This window comes from Tachypleus tridentatus, chromosome 7 (assembly GCF_004210375.1).
Source record: "Tachypleus tridentatus isolate NWPU-2018 chromosome 7, ASM421037v1, whole genome shotgun sequence".
In the NCBI taxonomy this organism is placed as follows: domain Eukaryota; kingdom Metazoa; phylum Arthropoda; class Merostomata; order Xiphosura; family Limulidae; genus Tachypleus; species Tachypleus tridentatus.
In genome coordinates this window covers 56488767-56510281 of record NC_134831.1, presented here as the reverse complement: position 1 = coordinate 56510281, position 21515 = coordinate 56488767, and the positions used below count along the sequence as shown (strand labels likewise).

Genomic DNA, 21515 nt, shown 5'->3' with positions numbered 1-21515 from the left:
CACTTCACATCAACAGTAGCCAGAACCTGCTGTAGGTCCCGTGATGACATGTTAGGGTGTTTGGAGGCCTCTTTTAGCATCTTGTGGTCTGCTCTCAGGGTGAACTTGCTTGGATGACCAGACCTGGGAATGTTGGTAGTTGTTTTGAAAGCCCTCCACTTGTTAACTGTTTTCCAGACAGTGGAATGGCTGATTTCAAAATCTTTTGGGATCTTTTTAAATCCCTTATCAGACTCATAAGCTGCTACAATTTTTTTTCTGAAGGCCTCAGACAGTCCTTTTGCTCTCACCATGGTGCTCACTCTCACTTCAACAGTCAGGAGCACACCAAACTAAATGTCTGAGGTTTAAATAGGGCAAGCCTCATTCAAAATGCTGAGTAACGATCTTCTAATCATGTGCACCTGGTGTGGTACACCTGTGTGTGAGTTGAGCCATTTTAAGTGGGAATAAATGTGGGGGTGGTCCTAACTTTTTCCTCAGTTAGAATATGCATTTTTGTAGAATTATATTTACAGAAGATCTTGAAAAGTCTTTTCTTCAGTTTTAATTGTTTAGTTATATTCCTATAATCTCTCAGTATTGTTAAAATTGAGATTAAATATCTATATATCCAAAAATGTTACAAAAATACAAAGGCTTTCATAGGGTGTCCTAACTTTTTCCTATGACTGCAGTTAGGAATGTTAGTTTTATTTGAAGAGATGCCTGAAAGAACCTTAAATTTTAATGAGAGTGTCAAAACAAACCAAAACCACTTTGAAATATTTTGGCTTGTTTTGAATTTTGCACAGAGCTACACAAGGGCTATCTGCGCTAGCCGTTCCTAATTTAGCAGTGTAAAACTAGAGGGAAGGCAGCTAGTCATCACCACCCACTGCCAACTCTTCTACCAATGAATAGTGGGATTGACCATCACATTATAACATCCCCATGGCTGAAAGGGCGAGCATGTTTGATGTGATGCAGATTCGAACCTGTCACCCTTGGATTAACAGTCAAGTGCATTAACCACCTGGCCTTGCCAGGCCCCTTTGAAACATACTACAGAACATGTTTCCAACTTTCTCACAGATATTTCATATACTTTCCTTATTCTAAAATCATCCATATCTTTACCTTGCAAGTTTTGCTCTCTAGCTTGGTGTCATAAATCAGTCGAATCTGTATCCTTTAATAAAGTTACACCCAACAACTTTTCATGCCTTTTATTTCTGGTTCAATTAATTAAGTAATCACTATTCTTACAATGGAAGGCTTACTTTTCATGGTGTTTGTCATTTTACAGGTAAAATATTTTTAAGTTATTTTCTCCCGTTAAGAAAAAATAATTTCCTACTTGTAACAAATGTGCATATCCTATTTTTAAACTAATTCTATTAGTATATTTAGTTGAAAAATATTTATTTCAGACATTACATTTTATAATATAAAGATTATTGTTCTCTTAGTTAATTTTAACAATGTTTCTGCCATTATTTAAGACAGATAACTCTTATAGAAACAGAGTTTTCCTGTTTGTTCCATATAGTACAGACAAATCTTTATTTTAAACCTGTCTGGTAAGGGTTAGGTCTTCAATTTTTGAGCTCTTTGGAAGTGAACATTTTAAATGCACACAGTGTCACAGGAAAGTAAGCATCATAATACATTTTAATTTTTACAAATTTATTGGAAACAAATGAAAACATTGCAATAAAAAAATCATAACATCTTCAGACTATGTAACTCACTGATGTTAATAAGACACTGCATGGATATAATAAAACTGCTTGTATACAGAGTAAAGGACAAAGTTCCAGTGGAACAGATTATAAATTTGTAACAGTTGTCAACAGGAAATATCTAGAGAAAAATTGAACATGTTTTAAAGATAAATCAGGGGTAATTTCTCAATTGAAATAAATAACTGATAATTAGAAGATAATTATTCTAGATTTTTAATACTTGATGCAGGTAAAAAATGCTTTTCACATTATTTTTCTGCATAAAATTAGTACCTATAAATGGCACACCATAACTAAAAATTTTGAATTACATACAGAACGTACATAAATATATCTATATATATATATGGAGTTAGAAGCTCCTTAATTCCTACAGATGTGAAGAATGTTATAGTAACTATTAGTGTCTTTCCTTTTTTTTGTTGGTTAAGTGATATACAATAATCTCTAAAGGTTTATCTTGTTGCATTTAGGGATAAGCTGAATAACAGGAAAATACCAGAGATAAGGCCATGACACTACAGCATAGAATATTTTGTGCATGTGTCTATTAACACAAGTCTTCAAGAAGCTTCAATGTCTTCTGTTCCTTCTTCCTTTTCTACTTCGAGAATACGTGGACCATACAGCAGAACATATGCACAGTGCCAATCACCTGTAAAAGTATGTCATATTTCTTGGAAAGTAGCAAATCTGGGATGTGACAACTGAGTTTAAGAATAACTAAAATCTGACAACTCATTTAGTTAAAGCAACTGCCCACTTGGCAGAGATTTAGCACTAAATCTCCACACACACACACACACACACACACACACACACACACACACACAGATTTCCTTCATCAGTCATTAAAAAATAACTCTGTATATGGTTTGGTCACTTTCATCAACACTGTAACCACATTTTAACTCTGAAAGTGTGTATAACTTTTAAAGTAGTAAGTGGATCTACATGAAATCTGCAAAGCTTTTAGTAAATATTACAAGTCTTTTATACACAAAAAATAATATTTTTTTAATTCAGCATCTTCACTAAAGATGTGTCTGTGAATTTACTGCTAGTACTTTAGTTTTATTTAATTTAAATATTCACCTTAGAATACAAAAAATTAACATGCAACAAAAAAAACAACCTAGCAACCAAATCAATGCCCTAAATCTATTACAGTTTAACTCCTTAAACCCAAGTGGATGCTACCAGCTCCTGGATGAAAATCCCAATATATTCATTGGATGATGATAGCACCTGATATTATTTGTCTATTTTGCTGAAAACTAATCCAAACCATGTTATTATCTATCTTTTATAAATAGACTGGAAATTTTATAAGGTATCATGATAATTATTAGGACATATTGAAAATATTTCTGGCAAAATGTGCAAAAAAAACAACACAGGTTTAAAAAGTTAACTGGCCTCTTAACTAGTTATATAAGCAAACAATAAAAGTCATAATGAATGACTTCAAACTGATTGAAATAATGAACCAGTAATGTCAAGGAAACAGAAAATTAAAATATTTTGTTTCTATTGGTTGTACATAATCTAATAGGAAATGGTACAGAGAATTACTGACATCTTTTTATAGCATATAATTCATTAAAGGAAGAATAATAAATGCTATACAAGTGTGCACGCTCTTGGATACTTAGGACATAACATCGGGGTGAAAAGAAATTTTAAAAGGGACAATTCAAAGTAAAGAAGTGTCACATCAAACATATAAATGTAGAATGAGATTTTGTTTAAATTTTTTTAAAATTATTACTTATATAATATTAAAGAATTATAAAATAAATCTTGATGTCAAGTTTATCGACACTCTAACTTACCCACGTAGATAGGGATAAAGAAAAAAAAAAATTTGCTGAAAGTTCTGTTACAATGTTAGAACAGCAAGATTTAAATTTTCTCACCTTCTTTACAAATATACCTATGTATTAGGAAAAAATGTGAGAAAATTTCAATATACATATGTATGGCTGGTTACAGTGGAAAATGTTTTAAACAGTTTACTTACCTCCCCCAGACAACTTGAGAATTTCCTCCGGAGTAACTACTGACACTTTGTCATCATCACACTTGAACCACTCATCTAAAAAAAAATGGATGTTTATAAAGTTAACTTACTACTAACATCTACAAAATACTGTATTAAAGGAAAACCTTAACTCACAACTTCTGGGTTGAACACCCAATAAGTTGTGAATATATCAAAGTTGAAAAACAAAAGATGCATTTTAACTATTTTTCATTCATTCAGAAGTTACAAATGTGTTAAATAGGATATTTTAGTACTAAATTAAAAAAACAAACTCTATTGTTCAAGACTTTGTCATTGAAAAGTTTTTTTAAATTTCAAGTATGTTTGATATTGATGAGGAGAAAAATAAGCATTCACATCAAATTACGACAAACACCTTACTTACCAATATAAACATTACTAGACTATTAAAGTGCATAAAATCAAAGTATAATACTATTGCAACAGAACTAAAATACAAAGCTACTTTTATTTTTTGAATATTTTAGCTTTCATTTTCATCAAAACAGTTTAAAAATTGATTGTGTTTGAGGTAATATACAAGTTATTTGATAAATTATATATATTAAGCCTAGCTCATACTTTTAATGTTTGGCAAGTCTAACATATTAGGTCCAAGTAATTAATGGCTACGATTGTTTACAGTGCAATAACAATTTCTGTTTTTTTTTTTTTGTGGTTTTCATTTGTCAATGAATGCATTTCTTACATGATTAGAGCAAAAAGAATCATAAATTAAATTACTACCTTCACAGTTTTATACACAAGTTTTTTTTTAGTCATGTAAATAGGTCACAGCACTAAGTTGCTTTCTCTTTAGACATGTAAAAAATTTACCTCCTTTCCTTTTTATCCATGACACATAGTGACCACTGGAACTTGAACGCCCTCTGTGGGTAAGTACTGCTTGCAACTCATAATATCCACTATTGTTAGAGCCAGGATCTATAAAATAAACAAGTCAAAAATGAGCATGTGATAAAATATATTATCACAGTACAGTGAAGATAGTTTCACTGCTTGGAAAAATCGATTTTTTTTACCATAAAATACATAAAAAATTCACCTTTGTTGTTGTCACAAAATTAATACATACAAGTCTTGAACCAGTAGCATAGAGTACAGAAAAACAAATATGTAATGAATTATTCATGCAAAAAAAGTTTAAACATGTTGAAATACAGGAACTATTCATATGAGCAGTACTATTCATGTGTAAAAATATTTTCTAATAATAATCTTTGGTTTTTGTTAAGTTATTAATGAGTCATGTGCTTTATAATTTGAACTTTCATACATAATTCTAAGAAACTCTCAAAAGGAAAGTGGACAAAAAATCCTATGAATCTGGATTTAAAGCTTACTTATTATAAAATTGAGATTACATTTAGATTTTTATTCAAAAACACTTTTCTTTGATTACAAAGATTACAGTAAAAACAAGGTTTAAATACAACATTAATTGTGTAACCACTGAAATGGATATTACAAGAGCATTTGTGTATTTCTTTAAGCAATTTTATCATGTCATGACACTAAAGTTGGGAAACTGTTAATCACATAAATGTATGTGATGGACAAAAGAAATTTTGTACTAATATAACATTTGTTATAGTTAATTGTTTCTGAACAAAATGTCATACACAACAAGTTTTTTTTTAAGCTAGTCACATATTAATAGGCTTCCCTTTACACAGTGTACCTCTTTTTCAAATACCAATTAACTAATAATATTGTTGTGTGTCTACAATCTATCTCAGTACACAAATAATTTATGAAGGTTTTGCTTGTTGTTAAGTACAAAGCTACACAATGGGTTATATACTTTCTGCTCATTATGGGTATCAAAACCCAATTTTTATAACCATAAGTCACCAGACCTATTGATGAATCACCAGGTAGTCACCTTATGTTAATGTGTAAATATTTTCAAGAAGTAACTGCATATTTCACTTTATATAACTACTGAAACTTTTTTTTCCTCTGTTTGTTCCTCATAAGATCACCACCATATGCTTACTGGTAGGCAACACATCAGTACAGAGATAAATGAAAAAAACAAAACAAAACAACACAACAACGATATGTTATGTGAAAATAAATGTATGAAACTGTTCCTTATCAACCTCTCCGTTAACTACCAGATTATTAAAATAAACTGGAAGAAAATACACATTGTTTTTGGCATGGTGGGAGATAGCATTTAATAATTTTTTACCTTATTATTAGTGAGATGTCAGTAACTTGCACAGTATTCACAGACAACTTGCTTTCTAGTAATGTCCACATGCAATGGAACTGGGTCAGTCAGTTGTCAACAGCTTTTCAAACAATGTATATTAGTTATCTTTTCATAAACAATAAATGATGAATAGTCTACTTATGTGGAGCACATTATGAATGTAAGTAAAATATCAATCAAAGGAATATGAGAAATCTTACCATCAGGGAAAGAGAATGGTTCTTCCCTTGTTAGTTTTGGTGATCTGCTTTTCAATTCTTCCCTCTTATCCTGTTAAAACATATTCAGTGAGAGCTTTATAAATCAAAGTCTAATTTAAAATTTCAGATCCAAGTAAAATCCCTTGGGAATTCACTCATGCAAAACAAGACTTCACAATGATCACTTCTTAATATTAGTTCAGGTTATTTCATTACATTAAACAGCATCACAAAAAGTGACATATTTTACAGAAATATATCACTTGTCACAACAAAAACACTTGAGAAGGTTATCTCTGGATGGTGGAGTTTCAAGTGTAATATCATGTTTATAAAATTATTAGCATTACAGTTTTATTTAAAAATATACTGTTTTTGTTTTCTGTAAAGTGAAAGAAACTGCAATCACACTTGTTTTTTTGGTTTGGTTTTCATACTACTTTTATCAGGTTTGTTTAAAAACTTACATAAAGCTAGAATGAACTAAAAAGCATGATTTTATGCTTTGTAATCAGTGCACTTTAACAAATTTCACATAAATGGGTGATGTTTTTCTTTTGTTATGACCAGTTTCTAACAAACAAACATGACGTAGTTTAGGGCTAATTACTCTTTACTGCAACTAAAATATTGAAATAAAACCAGCATAGCTTATGTCTCTAATAAATTAACTGGAATAAGTGTTTCTGGTTACTTCCATTTACAATTATTACAACTATCAAAGTAATCAAAATTTTGACTCTGTCATTTCTCACTTTTTTTATTAATTGCAGATTTTTCAGCTTAGTCAATCAGGGTGACAACTGAGGAAAAACATGAACAAACAAAAATTAATGTGCCCAATTATTACTATTTTCAATTATTCCACCTATTCAAGCCACATAAGAAAATAATCCACTATTGAACATAGAAATTAGTGAATTATCAAATTCCACTAATTGCCCAACTTTACTCAATATACAAAAAATTCACAGTTTCTTCAATATCTGAATGTTTCCAGTTCAACTGAATAATGTAAGTCCCAATAAACAGTCAAGTTTGCTTTTCCACTTTAATCCATTTTCTAAGTTCATGCATTCAGAAAAATTATAGTTACTAAAAATCTTCAAATCAGGTCAGAGGTCAAGGTTCTCTTTCACTGAAACAAAATCATCTTCTCCTCAACTTACTTTACAATTCTGACAAAAAACACCATTTTAGAGATATTTTAGGTCATGGTATACCTTTTAATGCTGGACAGTACTGCTGGCCATAGGAATTTTAAAATGTACCCTTCTAATCCTTCTTGACACTAAAAAATCATTTTTATATTATCTTTTATGGTTGCTGTCCAACCAAATGCAAACAAAAACATAAATAAAACAATGTTTAATATTTATAACAAAAAAAATCAAATTTGTTTTACAGGTTTTAATAGTTTGGTTTTTAAAAGCTGCAAAATTAACAAATTTTTTTGAGTAGAAAAATCCATATAAATGCAATAACAACTATTATTAAAAGAAGATGTAATTAAGTTTATGTTACACTTACTTCAAATTTTTTAATGAAGCAAATGATCAAGTTATATCACTATTCAATTTTTCAGGTAAATAAACAATAACTGATATATAGAAAAACAAGAGTGGTTTATTTGTTTAAAACATCAGTCTTTGATGTTTCAGCCCTATAATTACTTTAATGATTTTATCTCAGAGGAAACATCATCAGTGCTCACTTGCCCTATTTGACACTTCAACAAAATTAGCATTAGGCTAATACAGTGAGGTTTTAAGCTTATGGAAGCCCTATAACCCTATATAAATTTATTGTTCCTGTTTACAGTTAGTGATAAATACTTTTGACAATAACTGCTAAATCCAGTATAAAGCATTCAATAATTTCCAAAAGCCAGTGAATGTACTACTCACATTCTTTGATTATGCAAATTAGCTGACATTTTGCACATCACACAAACAATGAATAAAAGCCATAATGTAGGCTGGCTTGCTTGACATCTGGCACACTTAAAGATCACCATTAGAAAATACTGGAACAGTCAGTAACATTTTATATTCACAAACAAGTTAAAACTGGTAGAATGTTGGCAAGCCAAATAACATTTTCAACCATCAATAGTGTCTTTCTACTCGATTTACACTGATGCATCTATTGTGGTTATGAATGGACAAATTTGGTTAAAAACAACACTTATGGTTAAAATTGTATTCTCAAGACAGTTGGTATGGGTATTAAAACTTTAATTAATAAAAAGTACAGAACAACGTTTCAACCTTCTTGGGTCATTTTGAGGTTTGTTTTCCTTTTCCCTGAAAATGACCTAAGAAGGTTTAAATGTTGTTCTGTAGTTTATATTAATTAAAGTTTTAATACCCATACCAGCTGTCTTGAGAATACAATTTTACTTCAAGTAAGTTTCTTGTCATTACAAATTACTTATGGCTAAAATTTTGGTTTAAAAAACAAAACAAATAAAAAAGGGAGCTGGTCCATATTCATATTTATTTTAAGCTCTAATATGGTAAAAATTCTCACTTCCCTAACACATAACCCATTCAAGTAATCAGGAATATTTCTAGGACCTATACTCAAATGATGAAGGTGAGGGTTACTTTTATAATATTTTTTCAATAAAATTTAGTAGTAGTCTTTTGTTTTACCTCTTCATTTTGTTTATTCAATAACGTTTTAAGATTGTTATTTTAGAAACAACTTTAATGTAAAAATATGTTTATGTCTTACTGGGTCTTGATCTCTTATCTCCAATTAAAATCTGTTAATGTATAGGAATTGATTACAAAAACTTAATTGGCTTATATATAGATAAATGACAAAAATACCAATACATTACAAAGACAATCTTGCACCAATGGTGTAAAAGGTGAGGTTCTACACTTTCAGTTTTCATTCTACTCTTTTATAAAACATAACTTTCACTTATTAAGAGGATTATTAACTCAGTGGATGCTGACAAGTTTATAAGTTACACAGTATTTGCACAGGTCACCCTAACATGAAATTTCCATGCAATCTAGGAAGATATGAAATTATGTATTTATAATTATTTTTCTCAGTTGCTGCTATGCATATGCATATTTTAGCATTCAAATTAAAAATAATCCTAATTTTATGCTAAATGCACATAGTACACTCATAACAAACTGATAAATCCAAAACTTCCAATGTCTAAAAGTTTAATAGCTAAAAATCTATACATTTCAATGATTTCCAGATTACATTTATAGAAACTCAGCAAAATCCCAAAACTTTAAAAGTCTGCCAAAAATTAATTAATAGCCCTTTTACTTGTGAAACTTTAACAGAAACCTCTGTTGACTTATAAACCTTCAATAGTACTTTACAATTGGATAAAACTACATTCAATTATTACACTTACACATGTAATGTACAATGCTTTACTCTACTATTTTATTTTATACTTTCCTGTGATCAACATGGTTATATGTAACATCTATTCATAGACATTAATGAACATTTAATTGATTTGAAACACTCTGTGTAATAGGCCGCACGAGTGTTTTTGAAGTGCTAACCAAGTGAAAATTCCTTTTATTAGACTGTAAGATTGTTAGTTTCAGAGCAAATTGACATTAGATTATCTGCAATGTCTATCATGGGAAATCAAACTCTGGATTGTAGTATTGTAAAAGTCCATAGATTTACTACTGTCCCACCAGGAGTCATTAAGGTATAAGAGTGCCATAAAAGTGTCAAGTAAGTTGTACTAATTAATCAATTAAAAATTATATATCAGACAATAAGAGTATCATTAAAAAGTAAAAAAAAAATCATACTAGCTAATGCTATACAGAAAATATCATGCAAGTTCTGATATCAAAGCAGTAAGACCTATTGGTTTATTAAGCACAAAAACTAACCAATATGAATTCTTATATTGTGGGAGAACAGTCATTAAAGTTACTGAGTTAAGTCATGTTGGCTAATTCAGAGGACAAAATATCAGAGGTAATTTCTGATATTGCAAGTAATTTGACTTGAGGATAGAATTGTTATATCAGTAAACAGAACAGCTTTACTAACTGATCTAGCATAGAATGTTTTAAATGTAATTTTTATAATGTATAAAAAAGATCATAAGATTAGAGGCTAGAAATAATACACATTTACCAAACTTGTTGAGTGTTTGAGTTCAAATTTAAATCACTAATAAAGCAATGAAATTATTGATAATCAGTCATAGTTTATACGAAAGAAATTTTAATTGACTCTCTTAACCTTATTGCTCTGTGTATCCTAATTTATAACAGCTTTTGTTAGGAAAAATTTTAGATGTGATTAGTCTATGTCCTTTGGCAATTTACTTACTTGCATAAAAATTATTTACTACCATTAGTATGAGAAAAATTAGGGTTAAATGTCTTTAACAATTGACAGCCAGCAAAAAAAAAAAGACTGGGTAAGTACCTTACTTCTGGTTTTTTAAATTTATTCTTTATTTGTTATTATAAAAGTAACTAAAATGTAAAAGTAATGATTTTTTTAGTTTAGTTAAAATTAGATTAGATGCAATAAATAATAATAAAATAAAAATATTTCATGAGGCACACACATGAGCAGTTCATAGTAGCTTGTGGGTAAAGTCATTTGATAGCATAATGTAAGCTGCACCTTCCCTGAGTGACTTACAACTTACAAAGGTTCAATGGGCAATAAGACAATAAAATTTAATTATAAATTAATGTTACAAGCTTAAAGCTACTTAGGATGAAAGAAAAAGGGTAATTTAAATTTACTTTCATTTTTTGTGGTTTTGTGTTTACAAAGTCAGTCAAATTGATCGATCCTGTATAAAGATAGGGTAGAGAAAATATAAAGTTTTAGTGTAAAAAAATGTATTTAGGAGATTTTAGGGATTACACAAAGAAAATATGAGATTTTTGAAAAGTAAAAATGTATTTTTAATCTTAAATTACTTTGCACAAGGAATATCCAAAACCAGTACTCAATACATTCATAGATAGATCTTTATTTTAGTTTATTAAAAGTACTTAGTAGAAAATATTCTTTTTGTATGTGAAAGACTTGTAATGTTCACTGAAACACTTTCAAATTTTATAAAAATACATACACTATACTAAAAGTTAGAAGTATTAAATTTATAAAGACTTTAAACAAGTACAAAGAGGTCATGTAGTTGGGTCAAATTGACCTAGACTGCACTATTAAGCAGAATTTCTATTGTTACAAAATTATGCTATATGATCTTAACAGACATTCCAAGGAAATCCCAAGTTTTTTTTATAAGTTTTAGTAATATTCCTTTTCTTCTTTTAATTCAATATGGATTTACTTGTTACAAAAATGTATATTATTTAGTTACAATGTATACATTCATACATACATACATGTGTGTGTGTGTGTGTGTGTGTGTGTATATATATATGTTAAACTTTTTTATTTAAATACCTTAGAGTTACTTAACATATACATGAAGCCCAAAATAAGTGTAACAGTGTTCATTTGTTCATGGTCCATGTACATACACTTGCATTTTGCAATTTAACATGCCTCTTAAAAAAATTAAAATCAAAATTTCCATGACACAACGTCTTCTTCAATATATGTTAGAAATGAATAAGGAAACAAAAACTGATATCTATTCAACTCAACATAATGCTTAGTGACAATAAGCAACCTATTGGTCCAGCTAAGCTGTCCCATCTTTCAAACTGAACTAAAAACTAGTAAACAAATAACAATAATAATTCACATCCAGCCCCTATCATTCCATTTGTCTTCAAGCTTTCTCTTAAACTTACTGTCTCTAAAAGCAACCCATTCCAATATCTAACAAGCTTTTAAAAAACTAAAATAATCTTAGCTGAAGATGACTCCTATCTGCTAAATTCCATATTTGTGTCCCCTAGTTCTACTATTCTCATTAAATATAATAAAAGATGATGCATCAACACTCAGTTTCCTATACAGTCTTAAATAATTCAATAAGAACCCCTCCCAACTATTCTTTTCTCAAGATAAAACAATTTGAGAGAATTCAATTTCTACTTAATTGACAACCCATTCATCCCAGGCACCATTCTAATCACTCTTCTCTGAACCCTTCCCAAAAATTCAATGTCTTTCCTAAATTAAAAAGCCCAAAACTGAACACAGTATTCTGAATGTGGTCTAACCAGTAATGCATACAGTGAAATTATAACTCTTCAGACCTCTATACAAATATTACTGTAGATACAACCTAAAATCTTATTTGCTCTACCTCTAGAAACAGAACACTGCTTGGATGGCTTAAGAGATTGATCAACCAATATACTAAGATCCCTTTCTTCCATAACACTGTTAAGGTTATTCATGCTAGATTAAACTATTACCTTTTGAGCTTCTTCAGCAAGCTTGTCTTCTTGTTCTTTGAAGCGAGTTCTCATTGGCATCAATTTCTGTTGTAACTCTTTTGAGCACAAGTCAAAAACATCCAGTCGTAAAGGAAACTTCACATCCTATAAAAGCAGTCAAACAAAATATCTCCTGACCATTTAATATATTATTCAGGTTTTCTGAATATATTCACATGTATATACATTTCAAAGATACTGACGACAAATTATTTTACATTCTTTAGAGGTTAAAGTTTTAATAACCTGATAGCAAACAAAATTTCATTTAACACTACTCAAATATAAATTTGTAATATTTAATTTGTTTAATATTTTCTCTATGGTTAAAAGCTACAAGATCCAAATTCTCTAATGATTAGAAAAATAAATTTGTATGTGATATTACACAATTTTTTCAATGATATTTCATTCTAAATATTCTATGCCAAACATCTTCTAATCAACTTAAGTCTCAAATTGGTAATTAATACCTAAAGAAACGTTCAAACCAACATTAAAAATGTTGATTTATTCCTATAACATTCTTACTTTCAGAATTTTTGCATTGATGGAGCCCTTTTCTTTGTAGTAGAACCGAACAAACTGAATGGTGAGGTAGGCTGGGAGACGACTAATCACGCTCTAACAAGGAAAAAGAATAAATTGTCCAATATGAAGTCACAGAAAGTCATAATGTTTCCTATACTTAAAACAGTTTCAATAGGCACTTTCCATCACTCGCAAGATCAGCTATTCTTGTTCACTGTTGCCTTCTATATGCACATTTTTCTTTACACATAGCTTCCCCCCCCCTCAATTTGGAGTCAAGTTATTCCAAAATATCTCTCATGCAGATTGTCATGCATCAATTCTACACTGATAGCAGCATGACATACGTAATGCATGTGACTCCCTCTGTATATCTCTACTAAATTATCACTTCAAGACTTGGCAGAAGACAAGCACCAAAGAAATGTAAGGAGGAAGGGTGGGGAATGTAAGCAGAGATAAGTACCTATATTAAATACATTTTCAGTATAGGAAAATTGTAACCTCTCACACGGTACTTCCCTCCTCTCACAAGATCAACTAAAATTCCACACTGAATAGGTGGCAGAAACATGCAAGGGAATGACAGAAATAAACCCAAAAGTATCTGAAGCATACCACAAGAAAGTAAAGAGTCAGATTTGAAAATCTGATGAGGGGAATTGTACCATTTCTGAACCAGGTATACTCTTTGCCCAGTCAAGAAATGTATAGCAAACAGTGGCAGAAAAAGCAAGGAGCACATCCAAGTTGAAGAGTTTTGTTTTGTTTGCAGTTAAGCACAAATAACTGTCTGTACCCTTTCAAACACAGGTATTGAAACCTGATTCCTAGTGTTACAAGTCTGCAGAGATACTGCTGTGACAGCGGGGGAGCTTTTCTGTGCTCTGCCCAATATGAGCATCAAAACCCAGTTTTTCATGATATAAGTCTGCAGACATAACACTCTGAGGTAAGTTGGAGAGAGTGGTGGCAAGAAAGTGACAGTTCAGTAGAGGTGTATAGAGGGAGTCACGTGTTAGATACATCATGCTGCTATTGGTGGAGAAGTGATGCATGATGATTTGCATAAAACATGTTGGAATAACTCGATTCCAGTAAGCCTGGAGCACAAAGCCTGTGTGAAGAAAAGTGTGAATATGGAGGGCAGCACTGGACAAGAGTAGCTGGTCTTGTGATAGGAAGGAAGTACTGAATTGGAAACTAAAATGCAGAGGACTGGTAAAAAACATAAAACTATAGTTTACTGTTTAACCTTTTCTTTATGGTAATGTTTAAGCTGTATTTTTATGAACAATAAAGACAGTGATAGAAAGACTGTACTTATTTTTATAACAGTATTTCACCTAAAGAAGCAATACATACCTGGGTGTAATTTTTAAAACTTTCACACAGCAACAAACATATTTAAGGTGTTTTGAAGTATGAGGAGATAACATACCTTCTTTTGGTATTGAGCATCTCGATTTAATGTAGGTGAATACTTTGTTATTGTTTCTTGAAGTCTCTAGAAAAAGTAAAAAAGTGCACTGCAGTTGAATTTGTATTTTCTACACCTCAGTCACTATATTAAACCGAGGTTACTTATGTTTAGTTTAATGGAGTCTCTTTTTTACTTCTGATAATGTACTTCTGTTAATAAGAGAATACAAGTTTTATTATTACTTTAATTCCATTATATTGTTTTTCTTACTTTCAATAAAATTTACTGATTTTGTTATGGATCACAATTCAAATAACATGTAAATTAGTTACATTTTAATTACATACTCACAGATTTTAAACCAGAATGCAGATATTTCACATCTGAAAGAAACCAGTATGTGAATAAACAACCATTTTAGTTATTCAGCTTTACGTTTGGAAAATAACATATTTTAGAAAATTTAGCAACAACATTAAATATCACCAATTATCAGAAAAAAATAAAATATAATCAAATACTTTGAAAGAATTCATAAAATATACATGATAGCGCCAAATGTTCCATAAAAAATGAATAAATTCAGAAAAATAAAAAGTTTTGAAGTTTTGTAAGTTCCAAAAAAAAAAAGAAAAGAGAAGGAGAGAGCTAAAAAGTCATATTTTTATTTTACAAAACAATAGTTCAACAACTTACCTCTGAAAAGCAGTGATATTAAGAGTAAGTTAAACTTTTGTGTACAATATTCTTTCACATCTATATTCTATCAGTTGCGTAATGATTATATACAGATTTACACAAAAACATTTCTGTTTTGTTTTCTGTAACACTTATAGCTGATGACAAGCATATTACTTAAGACAAATGATTAATAAAGCCTTCTAATAGTGGTATGAACTGTTATTAAATTTTTTTTATAAACTTTCAAGTGATTGAATATAAAAGTTACCCATTTGAGTTCTCTACCTCATTACACTGAAGGGTATCAAATGATTTCCAGAATGACACTGGAGAAATGAAATAGTAAAATTCCAAAATCGTTAACCAACTGCTTTAAAAACAGAACATACTGAGTTTAAGATGATCAGGAAAACAGCAGGATCCAAATATCAAAGAAAAACTAAATATGTTGAACTAAGTGGACAAGACCCACTAAGTAAATCAAAATATAAAACAATTCAAGTCCTAACCTGATTGAGTTGTTCTGAAAGAACGAGAAGAAAGAGAAAAATAATAAAAGGAAACTTAGAATAGTGATTTTTTTGTGTACAAAATACTTGTAACATTTACTACAAGCCTACCAAATTATGTGAAGATACACATGCTGTATCAAAAGTTAATACAAATACTTAACGTGTGCAAATGTGTAGACAAACTTATGTATATTATACCAAGCCTGTTGTGCAATTGAATTGCATGAGCTATTCAAATCAGTATTAACAAATTAATTAGAAGTAGCTAATAAAAATCAATTGTATTACAATAAATTAAAAAAAACTAGAGTTCAAATACAAGACTGAACAGAATGGTTTGAACAAATGTTAAGAAAACAAGTTAACCTTTACAATGCATACAAGTCTAATGCAATATATTACTTCAGTTTCAAACAGATAAAACCAATAGGTGTCTTACTCAGAAATGCACTTTAAAAAAGACACATAGCTTGTTAACTTTGAAAATAAACTGCATAATTATCTTTTAACAGTACATAAGATTGCCAGTATGAAAGCAGGACATGAACCAGTAGTTCAAATGCTAAAGGAAAACTAGGTGACAGAAAATATATTACTAATGAGAACAGTCTGAACTCAAGCTAAAGAAACACTGAAAGGAAAAATCATCAGAGAAAGGAAAGAACTTCACAAAGTCTTCTATAACATACATAATTTAGAAAAAAAGGAATTTCCAAAGCATACTGAAAATGATAATTGACTCTATCATGTCCAGATGAATGCATTCTACCTTAAAAACTAAATAAATCTGCAGTCATTTTTACACACAATTATTTACACTCATAAATTTTGTTTAAGTTTCTAAAAAGGATGATCTTGTACTTTCTTTGAATACCATTGCAGTATAATAGAAAATTTTTAATAAAAGATATGGAATGCAGTAGGCTTATTTAAATCTTTTTTATATTCTACCATATCAAATTTTATTTCTCTGACAAGGCCTTGTTTACATGAAACCCTATTAGAATAAGTAATTTCTTCAGTGGCCAAGAAAGACACCTAAAATAAACAAGTGAGGAATATGTGCATATGTATACACATGAATATAAAACATGTTTAAAACTTTTAAGTCATATTAACCCTACTGTGACAGTTCTTCCTATGTTCACTGGTCAAAGGCCATGTCATCACATTTGTAGACTTACATTCAAAATTTTACTGAACTACTATTTTATGATTTATGTCAATAAGTAGACTGTAATTCATATTTGAGTATTACATATTAGATAATTTCTTAATTTAAAAGTAAATATTAAAATAAAAACCATAATTACTGATTTTGATGTGTCACATAGTAAGTTGAATGCTTCACTGGTTCAAATTAAATGTTTATGATGTTCAAGTACAAAATCTATAGTTTTTTTATGAATTATACTTAAATTACAAGCTAAAATGTAAGAACCTCCTATCTTTTCTATTTTCTGAGATATTAATATATTTATTGAACCAACAAAGTTGGTTCCACCTATTTCTTTCATTTTTGGAAGTAATCACTTATGCTCTATGATGTGTGTATAAACCAATCAAAAACTCAGACTGTTTCCACAGTGGTTTTTTTTCAGCCTCTAAAATTGATTTGCTTGAATTTTTTTTTTCTTCTTATATTCCAAGCAATAAGATAAGACATTAGTGAGCTTGAAAAATCATTTTTCTTTATAATCAAATATAAATTAGTTACCAAGCTTTATAAATTATAGTGGAATTATGTGATAGTAATATTATAATTTATGCTATTTTGTTATTTCAAAATGAATATATAAAACATGAAAAATTTATTTTGTTTTACATTTACTGTTTCAATAGTTTTATATTCTTGGATACATAACATGAGTGCATACGCCATATTGTTGAAACTTCTATAATGTTAGCTGAATGGCCAATAAAATGAAAACAATAACAATATTTAGGTGTACAATGTTATGAGATTTAAGTTGTTTAGATTAAACATTTGTGTTTTTGAGTTATAATTTTTAGTCGTTCCAATATGAAAAAGCATAACTTATATCCAGTTCCTAACTTTTTTATGGTGGTTACAAGGTTGGTCAAGTTGACCAAACCTGTATAGATACAATAGTGAAAATAGCAAATGAACAGAAATTTTGAGAAACAAACTTGACAATTACCTGAAGATTATAAAGATTTTGTGTATAAAATCTGAAAAATTTCTAATCATAAAGATAGTTTTAATCTTAAATTCAAAATTGGTTTCCATTGTGGATATCAGTACTTGAAAAAAAACAAAAAAAACATGCATGAAGGAAAGCATTACTAAAAATTCTTAAAACCTAGTAAAAAAATCTGATATTTTTACAGACAAAAGCCTTGTTACACTTACTGATAATCTGTAAAATTTTGTAGACATGCCTACTATATTAGGAATTATAGCATGAAAACTATGACAAACACAAAATGGTTACAAGGTTAGATCCTAGGACTAAGTCTCTATTGAGAAGTTAGACAAAATCATCTGATTAAAATTGAAAAAATAGACTACTTATAAGTTTGATACACTAAACCTTATTTGTATTGTATGGCAGTTAAACTGTTTGCAGTGGCTTTTTACAAAACTAAACTGAAGATTAAATTTAGTCTTACAAGATCAAATCTTTATAAAAGAGCTTAACAAGAATGCAGGAAAACATAAAAGTCAGTAATTAAAATCTAAGTTAATTTTTAAAAAACAAATCATAATGCAATCTTTTCAAATTGTCAATAAAGTAAAGTAATAGAAATATCACACATAAATACAAGACATTTCAGTTGCAGAAGCTGCATAATATGTAGAAAGTTCTGAAGTTTCAAGCTATTTTCTCTAGTAGATTTTTTCACAGATGTGATAGAATAAACCATACAATATATATGTTGAATTGATGCACCCGAGTACAGCAAAATTGAACCATAATTCATTAATATATATATAAAAAAGAAAAATGGTGCATGTAGCCTCCAGATAATAAACTAAGGTTAGAAACTAAAGAAATCAACATTTTAAAAGTACTAAAGAGATGTAGTGATACACCTGGTAGAATATTCTGAAAACCCCAAACAAATTTCAGGGAGCTTGCACTATCAACAATGAAATAATGAGTAAAATAAATACATGCAATGCACAAATGTTTTATTGCTTTAATGTTTATTGCAAAAAGACTGAAAAGGCTTTGCCAGTGAAGTAAGAGAAAATGCTAAGGACACTGGATATTTTAAGAGTACAACAAAGGTCAAGATGCTACAGATATAGGCTAAAGCAAGAGAACACGACAGGGCTAATACAACAGAACTAACTACACCAAGGTGTGAGAGTAAGGTAGGAGCCAAGATCCAACAAAACTATCTAGACTAATGTCAGAGGGTAAGATACAAGATAGGATGCAACAGAGCTATTCAGATTAAAGTAAGAGAACAAGCAAAAAATCATAATGCTACAGATCTTGGGTAAAACAGGAGAACAAGACAGAACTATCTAGACAAAGGTTTGAGAGTGATACATGAGCCAATATCCAAAATGCAGTTGGAGAGAGAGAAGTACAGGAGTTGGGAATCAACTATCTAGACCAAGGAACAAGAATAAGACAGAAGCACCATGCTTATTTTACAACTGAAGAACAAAATTTGCAAAACTCTACCAAACAAGATTTAGAAAAACAAAAGCTTATACAACAGAGATCATACTTTTATGAAATGTCTAACTATTTTACTACTGGACATTTAATTCATTATAATTTTCTTTTAGTTGGTTATGTATTGTACTACTCCTGTCTGTTCTCAAAATTTGTAGAGAATTCAAGTGTAAGAATCAACAATACTTGTTTTACAAAACTGCTGTTGACATGCTTGATCATTGCTTAAAGCTCTAGAGTTTCATCCAATTTGTATAAAATGCAGCTAGCAAGAAACAGATTATTATTTGACAGTTACAGTCAGTGTGCTATAGGCCTCAGAAGCTATAACTGTGATTAATGCTTATTAATCAGAAAATTACAGAATTAGACCAGGAACGTTTGTAGTTTTCAAACATTACAAATCATTCACCTTCAGTGAATCAACTTTAGACATCAGTGTTACTACAAGGACATTAACTAAATCCTTTGGTAAAAGTCAGCTTAAAAACAGCATAAGGCTAACCAAGATAGCCATATTAAGTGAAGTGTTACAGTATCAACTCAGAATTAATTTGTTCATCTTTGACCTCGACCATTGATAAAATATTCAGTTCTAGACCACAAAGAAGACTCAATATGGTTTGCAAGTTTGTAAAACTCTTGTATATAAACCATCATTTATAGTAACTATTAGTAATAACCAATATTATATATTGTATTGTTTTATATTTATATATTAAAATATATTTGAGTTAAAAAGGAAATTGTGTGAATCAATCTTTTTGGGATATGACATAAATTTGATACATATTAATATTTTATTAACTTCTAGATCAAAATTAACATTTCCAGTTATTTGAAATAAACTCATCTGAAATAAATAATGGTGTGTAACAATTAACTTTGTTAAAAACTGTGCAGTTAACTACTGACATTCTTGGTTGTTAATTGAAATTTCCATTATATCATTTGAATGTTGAAAGCTGAACTACAGCAGATGAACAAAAAAGTAAGAATTTCAAAATTGATAAGTACATATAAGTCACAAGTAGATAACAGTTTCATTCTGAACATAATATTTCAATTAACAATATATGTGCAAGTCTAAATGGCACAGGGAAAACTTCTGACATACCACAGTATGTATTAAAGATGCACTTACAATTTAAAATACTAATCATCTATTTAAAAAAAACAACTTTATTTCATTATTATTTATGATGAATAATTTTTTATGCAAGGAAAAAAAATTCATACCTTGTGATATAAAACAACTAAGTTGAAGAAAGTTTTCCTTGCTTTCTGCCTCCTCTTCACCATCAGACTCCACACACTTTAGGCTGTGGGAAAACTAGATCATTTATTTGTTTAAAAACATTCTCAAGATGTGTTGAATAGCTACATTAACAAAGTTATTTGCTGTGTATAACTCCTTCAAATTTGTAATTTCTCCCTTCCCCACATTTTAATCTAAAGATGTCAAGAACAATTTTCATAAGAAATTTGCTCCAATTGAAATACTAGCATTCCTCCTTCTATCTACCACTGCTAGAGATTTAATCCAATTACTCAAAAAACTGTTTTGGTCCAATATTTGAATTATTACATTAATAAAAATAAACTATCATTAAAGCATGAATAAAAATATCTTCAGACCAAATTGATCAATAAAATACATATTAAAACAATAAACTACTTTTATATTATTATGTTACTGAGTACCCTAGCAAATTTAAAACCTTTGAAAATGCTCAGAGCATGAGAGAACACTCAATGTGTGAAGAGAACTGAACATAAATATTATAACAGATTTTAAATATTTTGTTTTTAAAACTATATTACTGATGAGAAAGGAAGCATGACACTCATATTTACCTGACATTAAAGGTTCCTCCAAAATACTGATCAATAAAATTACAATTGTTAGGGGAAGCAACTACTTCTGTTGGTGGATCACTTGTGGCTAGACTAGACACCGGTGGAAGTTTTTGCTGCAGCATACGCATAACTTCTGTCCAACATTCATTAGCATCCTAGAGATAATCACCTTTAAATTCCTTGTAACAGATCTCTTAAACTGCAGTAATTCTGGTAAATAAGCACTTTATTTTACACATAAACA

The 21515-nt window shown here is 29.7% G+C and overlaps 1 protein-coding gene across 2 annotated transcripts in view; it reads right to left on the bottom strand.

The window, feature by feature from the left end:
• Window positions 1-1651: 1651 nt before the first annotated feature.
• Window positions 1652-21515, bottom strand: part of Usp14 (ubiquitin specific protease 14) — a 53380-nt gene continuing 33516 nt past the window's right edge. For both annotated transcript variants that reach the window (XM_076511836.1, XM_076511838.1), the window contains 10 exons: window positions 21269-21426; window positions 20651-20733; window positions 14914-14945; window positions 14581-14646; window positions 13140-13232; window positions 12588-12713; window positions 6217-6286; window positions 4612-4719; window positions 3751-3825; window positions 1652-2382 (listed from right to left, as the gene is read on the bottom strand). In XM_076511836.1, coding sequence (XP_076367951.1) covers window positions 2291-2382; window positions 3751-3825; window positions 4612-4719; window positions 6217-6286; window positions 12588-12713; window positions 13140-13232; window positions 14581-14646; window positions 14914-14945; window positions 20651-20733; window positions 21269-21426 — 903 coding nt within the window. In that variant the 3' untranslated portion in view covers window positions 1652-2290. The remainder of the gene's footprint in view (window positions 2383-3750; window positions 3826-4611; window positions 4720-6216; window positions 6287-12587; window positions 12714-13139; window positions 13233-14580; window positions 14647-14913; window positions 14946-20650; window positions 20734-21268; window positions 21427-21515) is intronic.